This window comes from Panthera onca, chromosome B2, assembly GCF_046562875.1.
Source record: "Panthera onca isolate mPanOnc1 chromosome B2, mPanOnc1 haplotype 2, whole genome shotgun sequence".
NCBI classification, from domain to species: domain Eukaryota; kingdom Metazoa; phylum Chordata; class Mammalia; order Carnivora; family Felidae; genus Panthera; species Panthera onca.
In genome coordinates, this window is record NC_138343.1 from 51,471,645 (window position 1) to 51,492,608 (window position 20,964).

Below are 20,964 nucleotides of genomic sequence, written 5' to 3' on the forward strand. Positions count from 1 at the left end.
TGAAACTATTGTCTATTAGAACTTAAGGAATACAGTTAAAATAGTCCTTGGAAGAAAACGTGCAACTCTAAACATGGTTAATGAATTAAAAAGAGAATAAAAATAAATCAATAAGGTATACAATGTATAGAATTTAAGAACAATAAAGTTTCCTATGCATAAGGAAAACAAGAAAAATAAATTTATAAGAATTGGCAAAAGAAAACTGGAAATCAGAAAGGCCATAGAAATCATAAACATAAAATGTTTTGGGAAAATACCTATAAAATAGTAGCAGTAGAGTAACACAGAAATTGTAAAAATACTTTCAAAATTCTGAAAGAAATTATTCTGCAACTTAGAATCCTATATCCAGAAAATTAAATGTAAGGGCAGAACAAAATTTTCAACATGCAAAGGTCAAAACTTTTCTTCTAATATTCCATTCCCCCCCCCACCCCCACCCCTGAAGCTCCTTTAGGGCCCAGTGAATATGAGAGGAAACCAAGAAAGGCCTGGCATACTGGAAACAGCAGATGGCACATAACAGATAGGCAAAGAACATTTCCAAGGTGATGGTAAAGAGAATTGCAGGATAACAACTTAAGAAAAGCATAGAAGACAGCTAGCACAGATTGGTGCCTCAGGTGACATAGATGTGGAGGCTGTCACCACCAAGAATCCCTTCTCCTCTGCACTGTATTATCAACCAGACAGTGCTCAAGTGAGCCTGGCCAAGATTCTTAGCTCTCTATGACCTGTCCAAGTGCTGATACAATTCTGCTGTCCTCTCCCTGCCGAGCTGCCTGAAATAGCTGGTATCATCTGACCCCACAGAATTTCAGAGTTGACCGACTCCTGAGAGATGGAGGTTGGCCATAGTGAGCGTAGAAACAGGAAATGTTTGCTGCCTGATTGATTAGGCCTTAGCCCTGCCAGATTTCCCCCGTATAAGAAACCCTCTGCTTCCCCTGCATGACTACAGACTTGGCTTCTGACATCCTCACAATGGATCTTGAACCCTCCAAGAAAAGTTGAGGCCAGAATATAAACCAGACTGTTCTGATCACCTTTTCCTAAGCACTGTCAACTGTCAATAATAATGTCACCTTTTTTTTTTTTTTTTTTTTTACACAGCTAGTCTTTGTGTTTGCTACTCGGTTTTCAGATTAATCACTTCCCACCCTGATTAAGAAGTGTAATTAATTGTTGATAAAATAATGGAATAGTTGATTGAGAAATAAAACAAAATTAGAATACATTTCAATCTAAAAGCCATCTTTAATTCCATCTTTAATGGAATACTACAAGCATTCCATTAAAGTTGCAGAATAACATGACTATTATTTAATAATGTTAGCAGTATTGACCAATGGAATTAGACAAAAGAAAGGAATTGCAAGTGTAAAACCTGGCAAAGAGGTGGTAAATTTATCACAATGTTAAGTGATTTGCTATTTTGGGTAATATACCTGGAGCTTCCACGAGAATTCACTGAGTGACAATTACATCCGTGAGATAACTCAGTAATGTGTTTTGGTAGGACATCCAAAGCTTTCATGTACTGACATAGAAATATACCAAAGCTGTTGTTAAGTTGGGGGAAAATACAGAGAAATAATATGTAGAATGTTGTAAATAGGATGCCATCCTTTTTTATATAATTATGTATGCTTGTAGCGTGTATGAGTGAAAATATTTGTATTGGCTTGATATGTAAAGTAAATATTGCAGCACAAACAAGATACTAATTAGTCACCATTTCAAGGTTCAGAGGGTTATAACCTCTCATTTCTACAAAGTTAAAAGATCTAGAATTATAATTTTCTAACTGTTTAAATTTTCTGAGTTTTTTAAAGTCAGTTTTGAATTTAATGCTTAAAAAAAGAAATAATACATCTACTGATACAGCAAACACATCAATGTACATTTTAGAAAGCCAATCAGTGCCTTAAAAATACGTTATTGGAAAAATGAACTAAACCTACATAACAAAATATTAAGTGTACAGTTTTAAAGTTGAATTTACTTGCATGCTAAATATAATTTTGAACAATGTGTATTATTTTGTACCAAATTCCATTTCACACAAAACCAAATATACTCATTCATTGCTCATGGAGTAGAGGAATAACTGAATACATTATTGAACTCATAGAAAACATTATATTCCTCTGAAATTTCAGCCATTAATGCATTAAGCATCTATTGTATTAGGCATTGTACTTAACTCTGAGGCCACAAAAGTGAGTAAAGCAGATTTCATTTTATAAAATTCATGTACTGAGGGTTTTTACTATAGAACAATCACTGTCAATTTATTTCCTTACATGAAAAATTTCAGAAATATAAGAGGTGCTTATTTATCTGCAAAAAAGCAGCCCTATCTTTCACAGATACATACGTATCTGGGCCCTTTCTGCAGCTTTTCTTTGTAGGCTCAAGACTTCCCACTCTTATGGCTTCCTTGCCCCTTTCACAATGCCTGGTCTTCTCTCTGGTCCTACTTCCTCAAAGTCTTTCACATTCATCTCCTCTCCAGGTTAAAGACTAACCCAAGGTAAGGCCGCATTCCCTCTCTCTACACTTGAACTCATCTGTATGCACAATCTCCAGTTTCTCTCCAAAGTAACACACTGCCTGGCATAGAACTCATGGTTCTTTCCATTCTTGCCTATCCTGATCCCTTGCCGGTCCTCGGCCCAATTTGGCCGCTTACTGTACCACGAATTAAACCAACACTTCCGCTCCGCTGCTTGCGCATTGATATCCTCTAAGATGCGCTCCTCTGTGTCCCCCATTTCTTCCCGACCAGATCACAAGTCCTCTTAAAATAACTTCCACTGTTACCTACCTCTTCAATGAAGACTTTTTAAATCTCATCCTATCACCTTTGGGATCTCTCTCCTTCCTTAAACTTTCCTCCTCTTGATACTTTCAAAAATAACGACCTTGACACCCTTCAGGCGACACTACAGGTGCTTGTTTAGTTTGGCAGAAGAGGCTGGAGGAGGAGACTGACAAGAATTATTGAAAGAGACAAACAATATACTATGAAAGCAGGTGTCTGGAGAAGGGTCCAACTGTGAGGAGAGGTTTCCTTCTTAGTAGTAAGAGATTCTTTTTTTTTTTTTTTTTTTAAGTTTATTTATTTTGAGAGAGAAAGAGAGTGAACAGGGGAGGGGCAGGGAGAGAGGGAGAGAGAGAGAGAATCCCAAGGAGACTCTTTGCTGTCAGCACAGAGCCAGACTCAGGGCTTGAACCCACGAACTGTAAAATCATGACCTGGGCCAGGATTAAGAGTTGGGACGCTTAACTGGCTGAGCCACCCAGGCTCCCCAGTAGTAAGAGATTCTGACATAACGTCTATTATACTTAGACTTAATTCCAAGTGAGCTTGACTTTTGTCCACTAACATGTTCTTTATACCTTTCTTGTTCCCAGGATGTGACAGTTCCTCACAAGCCTGTTTCTCTCCACCCTTTATATCAGACTAGACTCTATCCTTCTGCTAAGTCCCTGCTGCCTCCACAGACTCTCTCACACGCTGACTGTCTTACCCCAGGACCCTTCAGTCATTTGTCCTCCTTCTCACTGAGTGATGAACAGGGGAATTCTCACACCCTGTTTAGTGGCAACACATATAATAAGGTGAGAATTCCCTGCCAAGGTGGGAGCTGTTCTGTTCTGTGCTGTGAAACTTCTTTATGCTTAGCTTTTTAAAACTTAAGTGTAGAAACATATATATTAAGACTATTAATTATTTGTGTTAAAGCCCACGACCTTACAAAAAGATAATAATCAACCTTGAGAAGTTAGTAAGTATTTATTTTTGCTTTCAAAGTCATTTCCTGGTTTTGTATTCCTCCTTGCCTCTTGTGCAAACCCCAAAGTGGAAATCCTGAGAAATTTTCCAGAACCTTACAAGGTGCCATTATTAATTTACCTTATAGTCTCAGTTCAATGTTCTTTAAAAAGCTACTTTAAATTGTGGTGCCTTAATCAGGAGGCACTATCACAGCCAATGAGCAATGAAATAATTAGAATTTCTACGAATATCTGTAAAGTAATATTAACATCTTATTTTATTTTATTTTATTTTTTATTTGAGTATAGTTGACACAATGTTACATTAGTTTCAGGTATACAGCAGAGTGTTTCAACAAGTTTATACCTTATGCTATTAACGTTTTATTTTAAAATGTGTCTATCTGCCTCACAACGCATAGTGATGGGATATGTAAAATGAGGTGTTCGGTATTTTAAAATATGTATATATGTATACATATTACACATGTATATATATTACATATATAAATATTTTGTATATCTATAAATATATACTTAAATACATATAATATATTTTATTTATTAATTAATTTATTTTTTAAGTGTTTATTTTTTGAGAGAGAAAGAGACAGAGTGGGAGTGGGAGAGGGGCAGAGAGAGAGAGGGAGACACAGAATCTGAAGCAGGCTCCAGGCTCTGAGCTGTCAGCACAGAGTCTGACGTGGGGCTCGAACCCCAAGCTGTGAGATCATGACCTGAGCTGAAGTCAGACGCTTAACTGACTGAGCCACCCAGGTGCCCCTAAATACATACAATGTATTTTAAGTGAAAAATATTTATAGTTGGCTTTGGAATGCAATCACAAATGTTGTATTAGAAGCAAGCAGTCAACGGTGCCGCACAAAGCTTTTATATAAAAGTACCTGTTGCTCTTCTGACCATTACCATAAGGCCATCCTGGCTACTTACAGACTCTCAGATTCTGAAAACTTTATAAAAGAATTGATTAGTTAAATTTAACCTGCAATTAATTTTTTTTGTAAAACTCAAAATCTTTTTTAAAACCATTTATTTTGCAAATCCTCTATATCTAATGGAATATACCCCTGTACTTGGAAATCAATAAAGGCCAGAATCAATATGTTCCAGAGTGTAGTTGTACAATATTCCTTGGGCCCCCCCTTTTTTTTTTTTTGAGGAAATGTTCATAAACTCAGTCTAAAGAGAGTCAGTCATCTAAAAAGTGAACATTACTATATGAATAATATTTTATCTTTCATATTTAATAGCATCTATCATTAGTGAATGATCAACCCTGAATTAAACTTTAAAATATCCATTTTCTGAAAACAGAATGTTTTTAGACGAGGTTCAGGATGACATTTTTATGACTTTTGTTTGTTTCTTACACTTGGTTTAGAAAAAACAAATATTTCAGGGAAAGTATAATATTCTTAAAATATTTTCTATTATTTGAAATTGTCCCTGATTTAATCCTTGCCAACATTTATGAAATCCTTTTAGCTATAGAGTTAATGATTCTGAAAATAACATAACAATTGTCTTATAAATTATCATCTATGATGGGATTATAATTGTATTTTATAGATACCAATTGCATTAAGTAGCTCATTCTTTTGATATTTTGGTGCTGTTTTCTAGAACCATTCAACATTCATGGAGGTTCAAGGATAGGGTCAGTATTTCATCCGTATTTTAACCTGTACCAGTGAGGTTGTAAAGAACAATATAGAAAAGTGATATGAGGTTGGACAACTGTTTTCATTTTATACAGTCTTCATAATAGATTTTGTCTTTCAGAGTCTGAGATTTATTGATACTGAATAAAGAAACAATAACATCAGAAATAATAATAATAATATAATCATAGTGTAAGACAATATTTCTTGATGGAAGGTTCAGAACATCTAATAGCCTTATACTTTAATTGTTCCCATCAAAATATACAGATTACCCAATTTGATATCTATGTTTACAAATTTTGTGTCATAAATATTGGGCCAGTAGCATACCAGGTTTCAAGAATTGTTTTTTTGACTTGAAATAGTTTCTTGCCTGCAACTGTAAAACATAATCTGCTATCTAAATTACCTTCTCTTCAATACCTAATGTCGTTGCCACACCTGGTTCCCAACATTAACTACTAGGTTTATCTCCAAACTCAAATCTTCCCATATATCCCCCTGGAGAGCCACACTGAACTTGACTTAACTACCTTTGATGGTCCCTCATCAACTGGGGCTACCAAAGGTGTTTAACAGGTTTTATTATTCTTCTGTTGAATCTGTACTACACTCTTTCTTCTAAATCTTCATCCCACTCCGAGTGTCCTATATCTTTACCTTAATCCCTATCTTCTCTTAGTTTCAAGATAGAGCTCCATCATATGATGTCATATCACATGTGATGATGCTCAGGTACTTTCCTTTTCATCTTGGAATAAATTAGGGGGTCCTCTTTTTCTTGAGGTCTCATGAAGGGAGTTATTACTCTTCTTTCTTTAATACCTCAAAGTAATATAGCCCAGTGGATAAGAGCAAGATGTCTCTGGACCGTCTGTCTAAGTTCATTTCTTGACCCCACTCCTTCCAGAGAGTAATGTTGGTTAAGTCATTTAGGCTATGCATGCCTCCATTTACTCACCTGCAAAATGAGGATACTAGTAAACACACCTTACTAGAGTATTATGAGATTAAGATGTACTAATTGATGCAAAGCACTGATACTGGTTGTATCTGGGACATAACAACCATATAAGAATTAGATTTTATTACACCTTCTTGGAGTGCCATTCTTAGCATTCTCTTGGATCTTCATTTGCCCTGTATTCATTGGACGCTTTCCCTTTTGTATGCAGAAACCTAAAAAAAAAAAAAAAAAAAAGACAAAATGAACACATCTCCCTCCTTTTCCTTGATAGTGCTACAAGTGTAGTAATTTCAAGACTTTCTTTCTCTCAAAGTGATCAATAGCCATTATCTTCATTCTCCCTCTATAAATTCGCGCTTTAACCCACTCTTGAAAGCATTCTGTCTCTTTGTTTCAGCCACTCTATTGAAACTGCTCTCTGGAGATAAACTGCTTGTCAGCAAACTCAGCTGAATTTCCTCAGTCCTCTGTCTCTTTTATCCCTTGCAGCAGCTGACACAGTTGATCATGCCCTTTTGAATCTCCCTCCTCATCCTACTCTCGGGATCATGTCTACATTCCAACTCCCTGACTGCTCCTTCTTTGTTTTCTTGTGGACACTTCTTCTTCCTCTACCCCTTCTCTCTAATTGCCTCCCTTCAGATACCCACCCACTCACAGGCTTCTGTGATTATCTTAGTCCTGATCATTCTCAAATCCACATTTCCTATTCTGTTTCTCCTCTGAGATTTAGTTTTATATCTTCAGCTGCTCTCTTGTCAGTTCCCCTCGGATGTCATGTTGTCACTTCAAACTCATCATTCATTATGCCTCGAACGAGTTCTGTTCTGGCTTCCTTACTTCTGTCGTTAATAACACAGTACTCAGTCCTCAAACTCAAAACTTGATTCAGCCATTATCCTTTTTCTGCTTTGACCTCATAGCTGATCATTCACCAAATTGAATGGATTCTTCTTTTGTTATGTCTGTCATGTTGTTATCTCTCCCTACTCTTTCTTATTATTCTACTTTCCTAACCAATTGACTTCTTTCCCTCCAGGCATGCCTTGGGAATTTCTTACTGTTTAACTTGCTCCTGCATTCTTCTCATGTAAAATACCTTCCTGTTTTTCACCTTACTTAGGCAAGGCAAACCATTCTCATCCTTTAGAGACTAGTCAAACCATCCCTGCTCCTCTGTGAAGTTTCCCCATTCATCAACATTCAGGGATGTTTTTCTCCTTTTAATTTTTATAATCCTTGCCTGTGCCAACGTATCTCCTGTATATTACAAGTTACCTTGTATTCATTTGTTGTGATTGTCCTAGTGTCCATCTAGGGCGTGACATGCTTAATATGATACTTTTCACATTGTAGGTATAGCCATAAATAAATGTGTGTTCATGATGAACAAATCCTAAAATGATGCAGGTTATTCACTAGGAGCCTAAGATGCTTGAATATTTGGGATTATTTCCATTTTAAGTAGAAACTAAATATGAGTCAATTTATGGATTTATCAGTACATTTAATACAATTTCACTCAGTTGAGAAACTCCCTTTTTCTTGGGTTGTGTGCAATTTCCAGGGTGTTTATGGAGTGCTTCAACACAGGAACATAGGTGGGGTGGGGAGGTGGAGGCAGGGGGCATCTGATCTTTCTTTGCCATATGCGGGTTCTGGTATCTACTGGGGTGTTTTCAGTCCTGTCTGGTATATGACCATCAGTCATATAATACACTGCTGTTTCCTCCTTCCTTCACCTAAATGGCATGCCCTCATTGGTTCTAGATTAGTTACTTCTGAGCCCCTATAGTATACGTGGAAAACACAGTTACCTGCATCTTGGGAGCAGGTAAATTCTGTGAGGTCCTCTTAGAATCATCGATTTAGATAATCTACATATCCTTCTTTGCTCTTCTTTTCCTGCCCCCTTGTTTGTAGAAAATTCTAGGAGTCCGTACTTAAGAATTTGCCTACTCACTAGAATTTATTGGTAACCCTGAAAGCAATACTCACTGCACTTTTCTGGTCATCTGTGGACATGTGAAGAACAATGCAATATTTGATTGGCCTGTGCACATGTTCCCAGTGGGGTGAACAAGGTGATGTTCTATTTTCTTGTTTTAGCTCTCATGCTATAAGCAATCATTCTCTCCATGTCTTAGCACCACAGATTTTGAATTTCTGTGCTTTTTCTTGTTGATTTCACTATTTAAAATGGCCTCTCAGGCATAGTGCTGAAGTTCTGTTTGGCATTCTATACATTAGAAGGCTATGATGTGCCTCGCAGAGAAACTATACATGTCAGGTAAGCTTTCTTTAGGCATGAATTATAGGGCTGTTAGCTGTAGGTTCAATGTTAATGAATAATAATATATTAAATAAGATATCTTTAAACAGAAAGACACATTAAACAAGACTATATATGATTGACTGATGAAATCATAATCAGACTCGCAGGAACTTAATCGTATATTTCATCCTGGAGCAGTGGTTCAGGATTTGCTAATTCCATATTTGCAGTGACTTAATACAACATAACTATTGTGAATAATGAGAATCAATTGTGTCTTTTTTGGTTTCCCTGAGAAGTTTCATGTATGAGGAGTTAGTTTGGGAGGTGGTTCTAGGAAACACCAGTTAAGGAAGTAGGGAACTGAGACAAGGAGAAGGTGTCGAATAAAGGGTGTATCATCAAGCAAGTTACCATGTGGGAATTAGAGCTTGAATTTGCTGGTGAATTCTAGGAGCCAATGTGGACAACTCAGAGTGAGGCAATCTGAGGTGGAGTGTGGGGGGGAGGGCGGGCAGGGTGGGGAATCCTGCTTGTCTTTGTTTGAGGGTTGTGCCTGTGGGATGGGAGCATTAATCCCAGAAGAGCCCTCAGGAAAAGAAAAGCAGGGACTAGTCAAATGAAGTTCAGAGTCTGGTAATAAAATGTTAAGGCCCGAGATGACATAGGTATGACAGTAATTTATATTATATATATATATTCACAAATCTTATGTTTATGTTCTAAATGTGGGGTCCAGGATCCTGTAAATCAAAACTTTGGCTATCAGAATGCAAGAGAATTTTCTTTAATTTTGACATATTATGCTGTGGGCCATATATCATTGCTGATACAATAAAGGGTACAGAGGAGTTATAGGTCTGGGTGTGGAGGGTCATTATCTTACAACTATCTCATCCCCAGTCATTTTACCAATTTTTCCTCTATTTTGTAATTTATATAAAAATGTTTATTTTCAAAGTTAATAACACCTTCCACAGCATATCTGCTGATGTCTAGCTCACAGCCTAGTGGATCCACCCTCTATTTTTTGTTTGTTTGTTTGTTTGTTTGTTATTTTTGAGAGATTGAGAAAGAGAGAGAGAGAGGCAGAGAGAGAGAGGGAGAAAGAATCCCAAGCAGGCTCCATGCTGTCGGCATGGAACTTGACACAGGGCTTGATCTCACAAACCATGAGATCATGACCTGAGCCAAAATCAAGGGCTGGTCACTTAGCTGACTGTGCTGTCAGGAACCCACACCCTCTATTTTTGAGAATTCAGTTCTTTTAGAAAGATTACTTTTTCTAAGCACCACTCAGACATCACCACAGAGGTCTCAACTACTCTCCTGGCCATCAAGTAAGAAAACTAATCTGCATATAAGGTATGTAACTGAAAGCTGATCACTCTTCATAACCTTTATTCTTTCTTCATCCTCTGCCTCATTTCTTCTGTGTTGTATTCCCATTATGTCTGAGGCGCAGCTCTCTTTTTAATTTTTAAGTCAAACCCAAATCCCAATTCTTCTGACTTACTTTCCTTTTTCCCACTTATGCACTCAGTTTTCTGTATTTTTTCCTCTTTTCTTATCCCAGCTCCATTTTCTACCTTGTTTTTAGCACAACCACAGGCCATGTGGACAGGAAGTTATCTCTTACTGCCATCTCCCCTGGGTCGCTCTTCTTCCGACTTGCAGTAGAAACGAACAAGAAAACACATGGTGGACCTATGAATAGTACTGAGAGGAGGGAAGGAGAACTAGACCTTCACAGTCAGGATGATTTTTCTGATGTGCTGGCAGGAGTGAGGCTGGGATTTCTTACTCAGGAAGGCTCTATTGACGGTGAAAGCTTACAAGGCTTTATCCGTGAGAACAGCATCTTTATAGACAGAGAGACAGCTTTGAAGCCCCAGGAGAACATTGACAGCCATTCTGAGGACATCTTCTCTTTCAGTTTTTGAAAAATTGTGTTATCTGGAGGCCTAATTTGTGACTGTGCAGCCATTTTATTCACTTATCCTTGTACCTTGTTTGTGGCCATTTACCATTTTCTTTTATTTCTAGTCTGCTTCTGTCTCATCAAAGAGATAAGTGTGGCAGGTTTCCTCACATAGGCATCCCCCCATTGGTTCCACTGCTATTAAATTCTACTGTATATTTTCTTTCTTTTTTTTTTTAAACATTTATTTATTTTTGAGACAGAGAGAAGCAGAGCATGAACGGGGGAGGGTCAGAGAGAGGGAGACACAGAATCTGAAACAGGCTCCAGGCTCTGAGCTGTCAGCACAGAGCCTGATGCGGGGCTCGAACTCACGGACCATGAGATCATGACCTGAGCTGAAGTCAGCCGCTCAACCGACTGAGCCACCCAGGTGCCCCTCTACTGTATATTTTCTATGCATGTGTTGGAGCCAGCTTTTTCTAACACATTCAATTGGAGTATTTCAGTGCTTATCTCTGGAGTAGCCCCTTGAAAAAAAGCTTTCACTTCAGAACAGGAGAGCATTAGCTATTCATCTCCTACCTCTGTTTTTCCTGCCCAAGACCCTCCCAGCCCTGATCACTCCAGCTTGCAGACCCCAGGCTGTGATCAGGACTGCTGGGGGTCAGGGCAAGATGTGAAGATCTTTCACGGAGAGAGGAAAACATATATTCCTGTGTAAGATGACACCTGTCCTGATCTGTCCTGGACATTTTTATAAAAGTGTATCTATTCTATTTTTCCTATTGTTTTGGAAAAAAAAAAAATACTTTTAAAAATAGTTTTTTTTTTTTTGAAAATAAATATCTTATAGATCTACTAGTGTAACAAACCATTTGTTAATAAATAGTTTTAATATTATATGATTTCAATTATTTCTTTGCTCCTTGTCATTATTAGAAGTGTCCAGTTTGATCAGTAAGTAGACCTAGGGCAACAAAACTGTAGCCTCTAAAAAAGTAAGACATCAGTTGCTGAATTAATCTTGTTGAATAAATGAATTGTTCTATGGCCGTGTTTAGAAAAGTAACCCATACTCTTGCTTTAGTTTCCTTATTTATAAAATAGCAATAAAAATAGAATCTCTAGGGGCACCTGGCTGGCATAGTAGATAGAACATGCATCTGTTGATCTCGGGGTCATGAGTTCAAGCCCCACTTTGGGTGCAGAGATTACTTAAAGAAATTTAAAAAAATGTAAAAAAAAATAGAATCTCTATCATAGGATTTTTACCAAGATCAAGTGGCAACCTGAAACTTTCACGTTCCAACTTAAGTTCTCAGTTTTATATATTTTTTCAGCATGCTACCTGTTGTTTGTGGAATTTTGGTGCTGAAGTGAAGAAACAATCCATCGATATAACTGGGAGGACATTACTCTCATCTAAAATGTGTTTTTTCCTTGTATTACAACCTATTCATTCCTTTAATGCTTTCAAGTTTATTCCCATATGTATTTGCTTTACCTCTGATTTCTCACTCCCCTTTCCTTTTTCTTCATAGTCTACTATACTATTTTTCATTTGTTTGCATATTTTCTTCCAAATATTGCATTATTATTTTGTGTACATTTAATTTGCAGAAATGATATTGTTGACACAGGTCACTCTTTTTCCATGAGTTTCTTTTTCCTCTGGAATAGTAGGATATTGGGTTTGGTTCTAAAACTCTTACTCTAAGATCAAAACTGGGCTATATTTCATGAGAATTACATGGGAGCTTCAGAAGAATGCAGATTCCTGAGACTTACTTAAAACTCCTAAACTCAGGGGCACCTGAGTGGCTCAGTTGGTTAAGTTTCTGACTCTTGATTTTGGCTCAGGTCATGATCTCATGGTTTGAGCCCCTCATTGGACTCTGTGCTGGCAATGTAGAGCCTCTGTGGGATTCTCTCTCTCTCCCTCTCTCTCTGCCTCTCCCCTACTCGCACATACACTCTCTGTCTCTCTCCCTCTCCCTCTCTCTCTTTCCCAAAATAGATGAATAAGCTTAACAAAAAAAACCAAAAAGCAAAAACAAAAAATCAAAAAAACAAAACAAAACACTCCTAAACTCATAACTTCCACTGGACTGGATGATCTTAAAAGTTTTTATGTTTCTGAAAATTTTGAGCTTTCCCTATGGTAGCAAATTATTCCTCTTTCATCTTTTAAATTCCATCATGATTCAACAAGAAGATAAACTTCATTATGAGAAATAAATTTACAAAGAAAAACTATATCAACATGTTAAAAAGTGCTTGATTATAATGGTTGATTTTTCACATAAAACTTTTATCAAGTAAAAGGAGACACAAGTATTAAATGGTATATATACTACCTTAGGTCACAGGATTTTTTTTTCTTAATTAAAGAAAGTCATAAAATGTTAGGTTGAATTCTTAATCAAAATTGTTCCCATGTGCTTGTAACATCTACCATTGGGCTGAGTGTTTATACGTCCAGTATTCATGGACTTACTGAATCAGAAGGTACATTTTTTTTTCCCCAGAACACTGCTTCAATTATTAAAAGTCATTTCTCTGAAAAAGTACTGTAGCTGCCAACATGTACTTTATGATTTACTTTTTAAGAAATTAAAATGCCTTTTTCATAAAATGAGGTTTTAGAATATACCGATCCTTTATATTAGAATTATGTTCTTGCTAAGAGAGGTGAAACATTTAACTTGAAATGTATCTTATCTTTATGATGTGTCAACACAGTATTTACTGATCCATTTTTATTAGCCTCTTTTCCAAGCAGCTGCTCTTGAGATTATAGATTAAGAATAAAGAGGAAATATAACTTGTCTGCAATGACAAAATGAGAGGAGAGTGAACACAATGGAGATATTTCAGCCCAATTCCATTCATTATTTGTTTTTTTCTACATAAAGGATCACTCAGAATAAGCCGAAAGTGAGAGACAGTTATTTGAATAGTGTGGGAACCTTTTTAGCCAAATGTTTTATGGTTAAGAAATACACAGTTTAGGGAATAGGCATAGGAATGTTACACCTAAATGTAATAGACAGTGAACTTATCAGGAGATTCAAGTTCTATTGTCTTTTATTTTCGCAAAATGGAGTATTAGGGGTTGGCAATGGACTCTGGAACCTCTGATGAGGTTTCCTGGTAGTGCTGTACTATGTGAATGAACTAGGAAGACAGAAGAAAGGAAGGCAACTTTTATATCCAGGATGGGTAGGTAGGAAAGGATCCTCCGTAAAATGGCTTTAGCTTGTTCCTAGGTCAAGAGCATGCTTCCTTTAAACCCGTTGGGTCATTCACCCTATAAATGTTGAATTTTCTCACTTTCTTTTCCTCCATTTGTTCTCCTACTTATTTATTTTCAAATTCAGTCAACTTGTAAAGTTTCTATTGTGTCCATTATTGAGACTATCTTAACTGGTGATATCATTGCATGGCTACTCAGAAAACTGACTCTATGAATCTACAGACATGTGATAAGTGAATTAAAATTTTAATATAGGCATGTTTCCAACGTGGGTTAAATTTTTTAGTAGCTCATCTGAAAGGAGATTTTTTTTTTTGAGACTTCTTCTGATATTTCAACAGAGATTAATCAACAGAAGTTAAAGCAGATTGTGATTTAACTGCAGAAGGGAAAATCTAAAGCAATTCTAACCTTCACCTACTGGTTCAAAGGCTGAGGGGGCTTTGAAATAAAAATTTGTTTTTCTAAGGTAAGCTGTAAATATTTAGATCTAAAGATGTGAAAAGTCTTTTCCAGATGTATTTTAAGAATAAAGCGGGGCGCCTGGGTGGCTCAGTCGGTTGGGCGACCGACTTCGGCTCAGGTCATGATCTCGCGGTCAGTGAGTTCAAGCCCCGCGTCGGGCTCTGTGCTGACAGCTCAGAGCCTGGAGCCTGTTTCAGATTCTGTGTCTCCCTCTCTCTGACCCTCCCCTGTTCATGCTCTGTCTCTCTCTGTCTCAAAAATAAATAAATGTTAAAAAAAAAAAAAAAAAAAAAAGAATAAAGCAACACTCCTTTGAGAGAAGCCGTTTACAATTGCACCTAGCTTCAAAATGAGAAAATGAGCACTAAGTTAAGTGATTTGGTTCAAGGTTACAAAAACCTTGTCTAAGTAAGAGCCTAACTCCCTACTGGTAATAAGGAGCATAAATTTTGCAGCTTTTTTATTCCAACATGAGGTCTCGGAACCCTGGAGTCAGGAAGTTGACAAATTACTTATTTCACAAAGATTTACTAAGTATCCCTTAGGTGTCTCTGCTGGCCATACATGGAGATCAAGGTCAGAGAAATGTGAGGGGCCTTTGCCAGGTACGTTCTTCTCTACTTGGGAGAAGCAGAAATTAAATATGCAAAAAAAGCCCATTACTTAATGATAATTGTGGCAAGTGTCACGTAGAAGACAATCAAGTAGTTAATGAGTATCTGTTACAGAAGTCCTGCTCTAGTCTGATGAATCCAGAAAGACGTAATGAGGCCATGATGTCTGAATCCAGGTCTAAAAAGAAGCCATTTGGGGGCCTGCTGGGCACTCCAGTTAGAAGGAACAGCAGGAAGTTTTCCAGGCGGGAAAGAAAAGGAACAGGGCCAAGCGTGAGGAAATGGAAGCAGGCCAGCGTATTGAAGAAGCAACTGGAACCAAGACCTATCGTTTGAAGTTAGCCAGAAGTAAGACTTTCAGACAGCTTCTGCATCCCTGGGGGCACTGGGTTAGCTGGATATGTGAGCAGAAGGCGGGGAGTGAGTTGAGGGGTCACTGAAGTTTTGTAAGAAAGAAATTCATACTGGGAAAAAATAGGCATACGTTCCACTTTATTTATTTATGTTTATTTTATTTTATTATATTATTTTTTAATTTAACTTTTTAATTTCCGTATAGTTAACGTACAGTCATATTAGTGTCAGGTATACACTTTAGTGATTCAACAGGTCTTACAGTACTCAGAGCTCACCACGCTGAGTGCACGCTTAATCGCCTTCACCTATTTCACCCCACCTCCTCTCTGGTAATCACCAGTTCTCTAATTTTTAGAGTTTTTGTTTTTCTTTCTTTTGTTTCTTATAACCCACATATTAGTGAAATCATGTGGATTTGCCTTTCTCTGGCTGACTTATTTTACTAAGAATTATACCCTCAAGATCCATCCATGTCGTTGCAAATAACATGCCACTTTATAGACAGCATTTTAGTTAAATTTCAAAGCATAATAAAGTAGGTTTTATCCCCTTTATTTCACATACAAAGAAACTGGGCTCAGAAAGTGTAAATAATTTGTATAAAATTCCAGCAGACTAGCTCAAAAGCTGGCACTTGACTAATTTTTCTTAAGACTCTCCCTTCAAAACAAAACAAAACAAAACAAAAAACTATCAAGGAAATAGCATCATCAGCTTCACCAACACCACCACTCTGGAATCATAGACTTCTGTCTGGCCAAATAACAGAGCCATTTACCTCAGGACAGGAACTAACCACTGAGGTCATGCGCCTTCCTTCAGTTCACAGATGAGGAAACTGGAGACAAATGTTGCAGAATAATACTCCTAACACACCCAAGACCATGACGATGTGAGTTATTGGAAGAGACTGGGTTTATCATGAAAGGCCACAGTGCTTTTCACCTTACAACCCCAGGCTGCAACCATGTTTCTGCAGCAGACTCAAAGGTTAGTGCCTAAGAGAACCACTGTACATCTAATACTTTGACAGACTGAGGCTGCCATATTTACTGAAAGAAGTCATCTTGAGGGGCCCCTGGGTGGCTCGGCTGGTTAAGCATCTGACTTTGGCTCAGGTCATGATCTCGCATTTTGTGGGTTCCAGCCCTGTATCAGGCTCTGTGCTGACAGCTCAGAGCCTGGAGCCTGCTTCAGATTCTATGTCTCCCTCTGGCTCTCAGTACCTCCCCAACTCGTGCTCTCTCTCTCTCTTTTTCAAAAATAAATAAATGTTAAAAAAATTTTAAAAAAAAGTCATCTTGAACTTTAGAGGCAAAAACCTCATTTTTTCCTCCTCCTTGATAATATCTGTTTTTGTTTCATCTACATAATTAGAAATCCTTCTTTGTGAATAAACCAAGAAAATTTATTTTCTATCATCCCAGAGAGATAAGCCACCTTGCTCTCAATTCCAAAACTTTTCTGGAAACTTTGGGAGTTTCTGGGAATTGGATAACTATTCTGATATTGTAGAATAGAAAACCTTTGAGGTGGGTGGAATAGGAGAAAAAGCCAACTCAAAATTGGTTTTTAATGTTTTTATATTTTTCAGGAAACCAAAACAGGGGCACTGTTTGCCTATGCCAAATTGTTTTCAGAATGGATGAATCTGTATATGTTCATAAAGAACATTATGTTCAAAATGGATAAATGCAAATTAATTGGGCTTTTAACATTAAAAATGAATGCCAGGGAGCAGGTATCTTAAGACAAACAGTTCTGAAAAATCAAGTATCAATCATATTTAGTTACGTTCTCCACTAGAGGGCAAGAAGGACATGTCAACACAACAGATGCCTTAATGACAGGCTAGCATTTGAGACCAGGCATGTTTCAGGTTATCTAATCACCAGTGTTCATTCTGAAAATGTACTTAGTGTAATCACAAACAGTTGACTTTTAAATTTCTTCCAGGAAATCAAGAACAATCAATTCTTATACCTCTGTCTCTGAGCTCATTTGTTGTCATCTATAGCTGAATTTTTTCATTGTAACATTTTTAATAAAATCATTTTAAAAATTAAGAACTTACTAATTCATAAGAACTGTGTAGTAGGAGGCAGGCTGGATGGCAATTTTAGTGAGGAAAGGTACACTTGGAGAAAGATGATTTTTAAAGCTCTTATAGAAAACATACTGGCTCCTTAGAATCTATTGACCATACTTGTGTTTTATAGGCATAAAGAAAATAAACTGCCATCAAGTTGCACCTTGTTCAGATAGAGGCACAAAGGAAAAATGAGTTCCTTGTATATCAGAGCACTCAGCTGCCACCTGCCTCTTCCCCAGTACATGGTATCTAGAGCTGTTTCCTTGGAAACAGAGCCTGAGACAAGGGTTCAGGTGTTTGTGATTTACTGAGGTAGTGCTATTTCCTGTAAAAGAGAGAGTGAATCCTCATTGAGAAGGACAAGTAGCAGAGCAAATGTGTTCTCAGGTAGAGGTGAGCCTTGGCCTAACTCATAGGGAGGAGGGTAGCATAGATTGCAAAGTTATCCGCCCTTGTGGAAAAGGTGCTGAACTTTGATCCCCACTGTCAGTCAATCTTTGGTTGTGGACCATGATGTGGGAGAGTGTCAAGAAACTCAGCTGAGGGCTAAGGGCTGGTATCCTCAACTGAGGGCAATGGTCTATAGAAGGAGGCAGCTGTAGGCCCTGAAATATGATAAAAACCCTTGTGGAGGCATTCATCTTTGTAAACCGAGTTTTTATAAATTGAGTCTACACACACACACACACACACACACACACACACACATATATGTTTACCTTTGAGCACAGTTGTTTGTCTAAACTTCCTTTAATGCTATGACTTATTTTTCAGATGTCTTTTGTATGAGGTGGATCCACATCCAACAGTTCTTGACCTACAAGAACATCAATTTTATCAGTTTGATATGGTTCAACCTACTTTTTGTCTCATTGCTTTAATTTATTTCATTATTCTTTTACTCAATGTAACAAAACCACATATACCGTGTGGTATGTGCATCATGGAGGAGTCTCTTATTTTGAAACTTCAGGGAAGAGGGGGGCGCCTGGGTGGCGCAGTCGGTTAAGCGTCCGACTTCAGCCAGGTCACGATCTCGCGGTCTGTGAGTTCGAGCCCCGCGTCAGGCTCTGGGCTGATGGCTCGGAGCCTGGAGCCTGTTTCCGATTCTGTGTCTCCCTCTCTCTCTGCCCCTCCCCCGTTCATGCTCTGTCTCTCTCTGTCCCAAAAATAAATAAAAAACGTTGAAAAAAAAAAATTAAAAAAAAAAAAAAAAAAAAAAAAAGAAACTTCAGGGAAGAATGTTCCTATGTGGCTTCATCTTGCTTAATGTGATCACTGTTTTACTCCTTTCACTAAAATATAAGCAGAACATTTTTTCAGATTTTTCAATTGGTTGAAGTTTACCCACGTGTGACCGATTCAATACAACTCAGAACATTTCCTTTACAGCTATCAAATAATAGTACCCATTTGCCCTCAATAAGCCTTATGTTCCATATGTTCTGTGAATCAAGTAGAAACATTTTGTGGAAGGAAGATATGACCATGGGGTTGGACCCTTCTTTAGGTTGTTTAAAAATATTTACTTAGCTCCCATTGGTCATTGAAACACTATCTTAGTTCTATTGAAGCATTAAAATGAAGCATAAGGTCTCTCCTTTGCCCTCAAAGAATCAGAGGTCAAACACTAATCTCAATACTTTGTATTATTAAGAATATATACTTACGATGGTCAGATCTTCTTGTCCATTGAGTTTTTTTTTACTAGTATATAATGTATTTTCTTGTCTCTTATAATTTTTTTCTTAAGGTCCATCCATTTATAAATATAACATTGCTATTCCAGTTTTATTTTGTCTCATTTTGGATAGATAAATCTTTTCCTCTTATTTTCAATTTTTATACGTTTTCTTGTGTGTGTGTATTTTTTATTGACCAAATATTCTCTGGTCTTGATTTTTAATTGTGCCTATAGAGATTTCTCTTAATGTATGAGATTATCTCACTACATGACCTTAATATTGTCATATTATTTTACATTTTCCATTACTACAATTTCTTTTCTCTCCAGCTTTCCACCCAAGAGATTTGGTTTTAGTTTACTAGTTTAAAAGTGATTCATTCTATTTTGTTGTTATGATTGCCCTTAACTTAGGGTCCACATTCATGTTCATATATCCTTATTAATATCTAAATCTTCTAGTAAGACAAGTCTCATCTTGCCCCTCCCATTACCTCTCATCATGTTGATATATTTCATTCTCAATTTTTATTTCTGCCATTTTATGGTTATAATTTCTGTCTTTGACATGGTCTTTCTTTTTTCTATTTTCTTTTTTTAATGGCAAAACCATACTCAGAGTGCTTTATTACCCTACCTTCCTGAATTTCCTACTTCACCCTCCTGCATTTGTTTCTCTTCTTGATCTAAGAAGGCCTTTAAAGCAGTCCTTATTTGGCAAATATTCTGAAGCTTCCTATGCCTGAGAATGCATTTTATACTTCAAAATTTCAATAACATTTTAACAGTTTATCAAACTGTAGGTGATAAAAATATTAGACAAATATGTAGTATTATAAGCATTTTTATCCTAATTTGCAAAAGATCTCACTCTTTGGAATGGCTAAAACCTACTAACATAACATAACTAAACATAGGGGTTTTCTATGGACTTCTAACTTAGTAAATACCACATCCATTATGGTTTGAAGTTTGAATAAAAACTACCATGGCTATTAGGATGTGCTTTTGCCGGGAAGATAGCAAGGAGTAAAAGGAGACAGATTCTCCAGGGATGAGATTTTAGAGATGAGATTCTCCAGGGACGAGGGCTGCCTCCAGTACGTAGCCTGTCTGCCCCACTTCCTTGGAGGTGGACTCCATTCCTTCATCTTTATATACACTGCTTCACACTACATTTCAGGAATGACAGGAGCCCCTCCTAACACTCTTACCTTGTCTTCCATACACCTTGAAACTGTCACTACACTCACTCACTACCCCCATCTTGCCCCACCTACATCTTGCAGTGCCTGTTGTAACTTGGTCTTAGATTGCAGCCATTCCTGACATATTCTGACAGCCTTGCTTTCCCGATCTTAAGTCATACAGTCCTCAGCTCATTTGCTCTCTTCCTCTTCAACCTCTCCTCCTTACATTCTCAAAGATGCTGCTGGGAGTGGAGTGTTAGGGGAGAGCAGAATGGGGTCTGGTAGGGGGGTGTTTGGAAGTCAGGGAGAACACAGTTTGACCCCATCATGTTTGTGCCTGTTCCTCCTAAGAAACACTTTTCCAAATTTTTGTAATACATCGATTGACATCTGTTGACACACTCCTGGGTCCTGGGATAGGTTTCTTGCAACTTGGGAATAACTAGTTGCAAATTAGGAACAGCTGGAATTGGACTGAAAAATATTTATGAGGCTGAATCTTAATACCGAGCTGTATTTTTTATTTGTCCCATTGGAATATAATAGCTAATAGCCCTTATGTTCTATGGAAAAGAAAGAACAGGGGAAAAAAATATTCCACCAACATTATCTTTTGTGAAGAAAGAGTCTTTTGGTTTATGATTGTATTAGAATTAGTATGATATCAAC

At 37.4% G+C, this 20,964-nt stretch overlaps 1 protein-coding gene across 12 annotated transcripts in view; it reads left to right on the forward strand.

Annotated features, from left to right (window-relative positions):
* The window catches only part of MLIP (muscular LMNA interacting protein), a 248,873-nt gene that overhangs the window by 210,921 nt on the left and 16,988 nt on the right, over positions 1–20,964 (forward strand). For 9 of the 12 annotated variants that reach the window (XM_078447011.2, XM_060615772.2, XM_078447017.2 and 6 more), the window contains one exon: positions 3,424–3,630. The exons of the other annotated variants lie outside the window; for them this stretch is intronic. In XM_078447011.2, the coding sequence (XP_078303137.1) occupies positions 3,424–3,630 (207 nt within the window). The remainder of the gene's footprint in view (positions 1–3,423; positions 3,631–20,964) is intronic. 12 annotated transcript variants of the gene reach the window in all.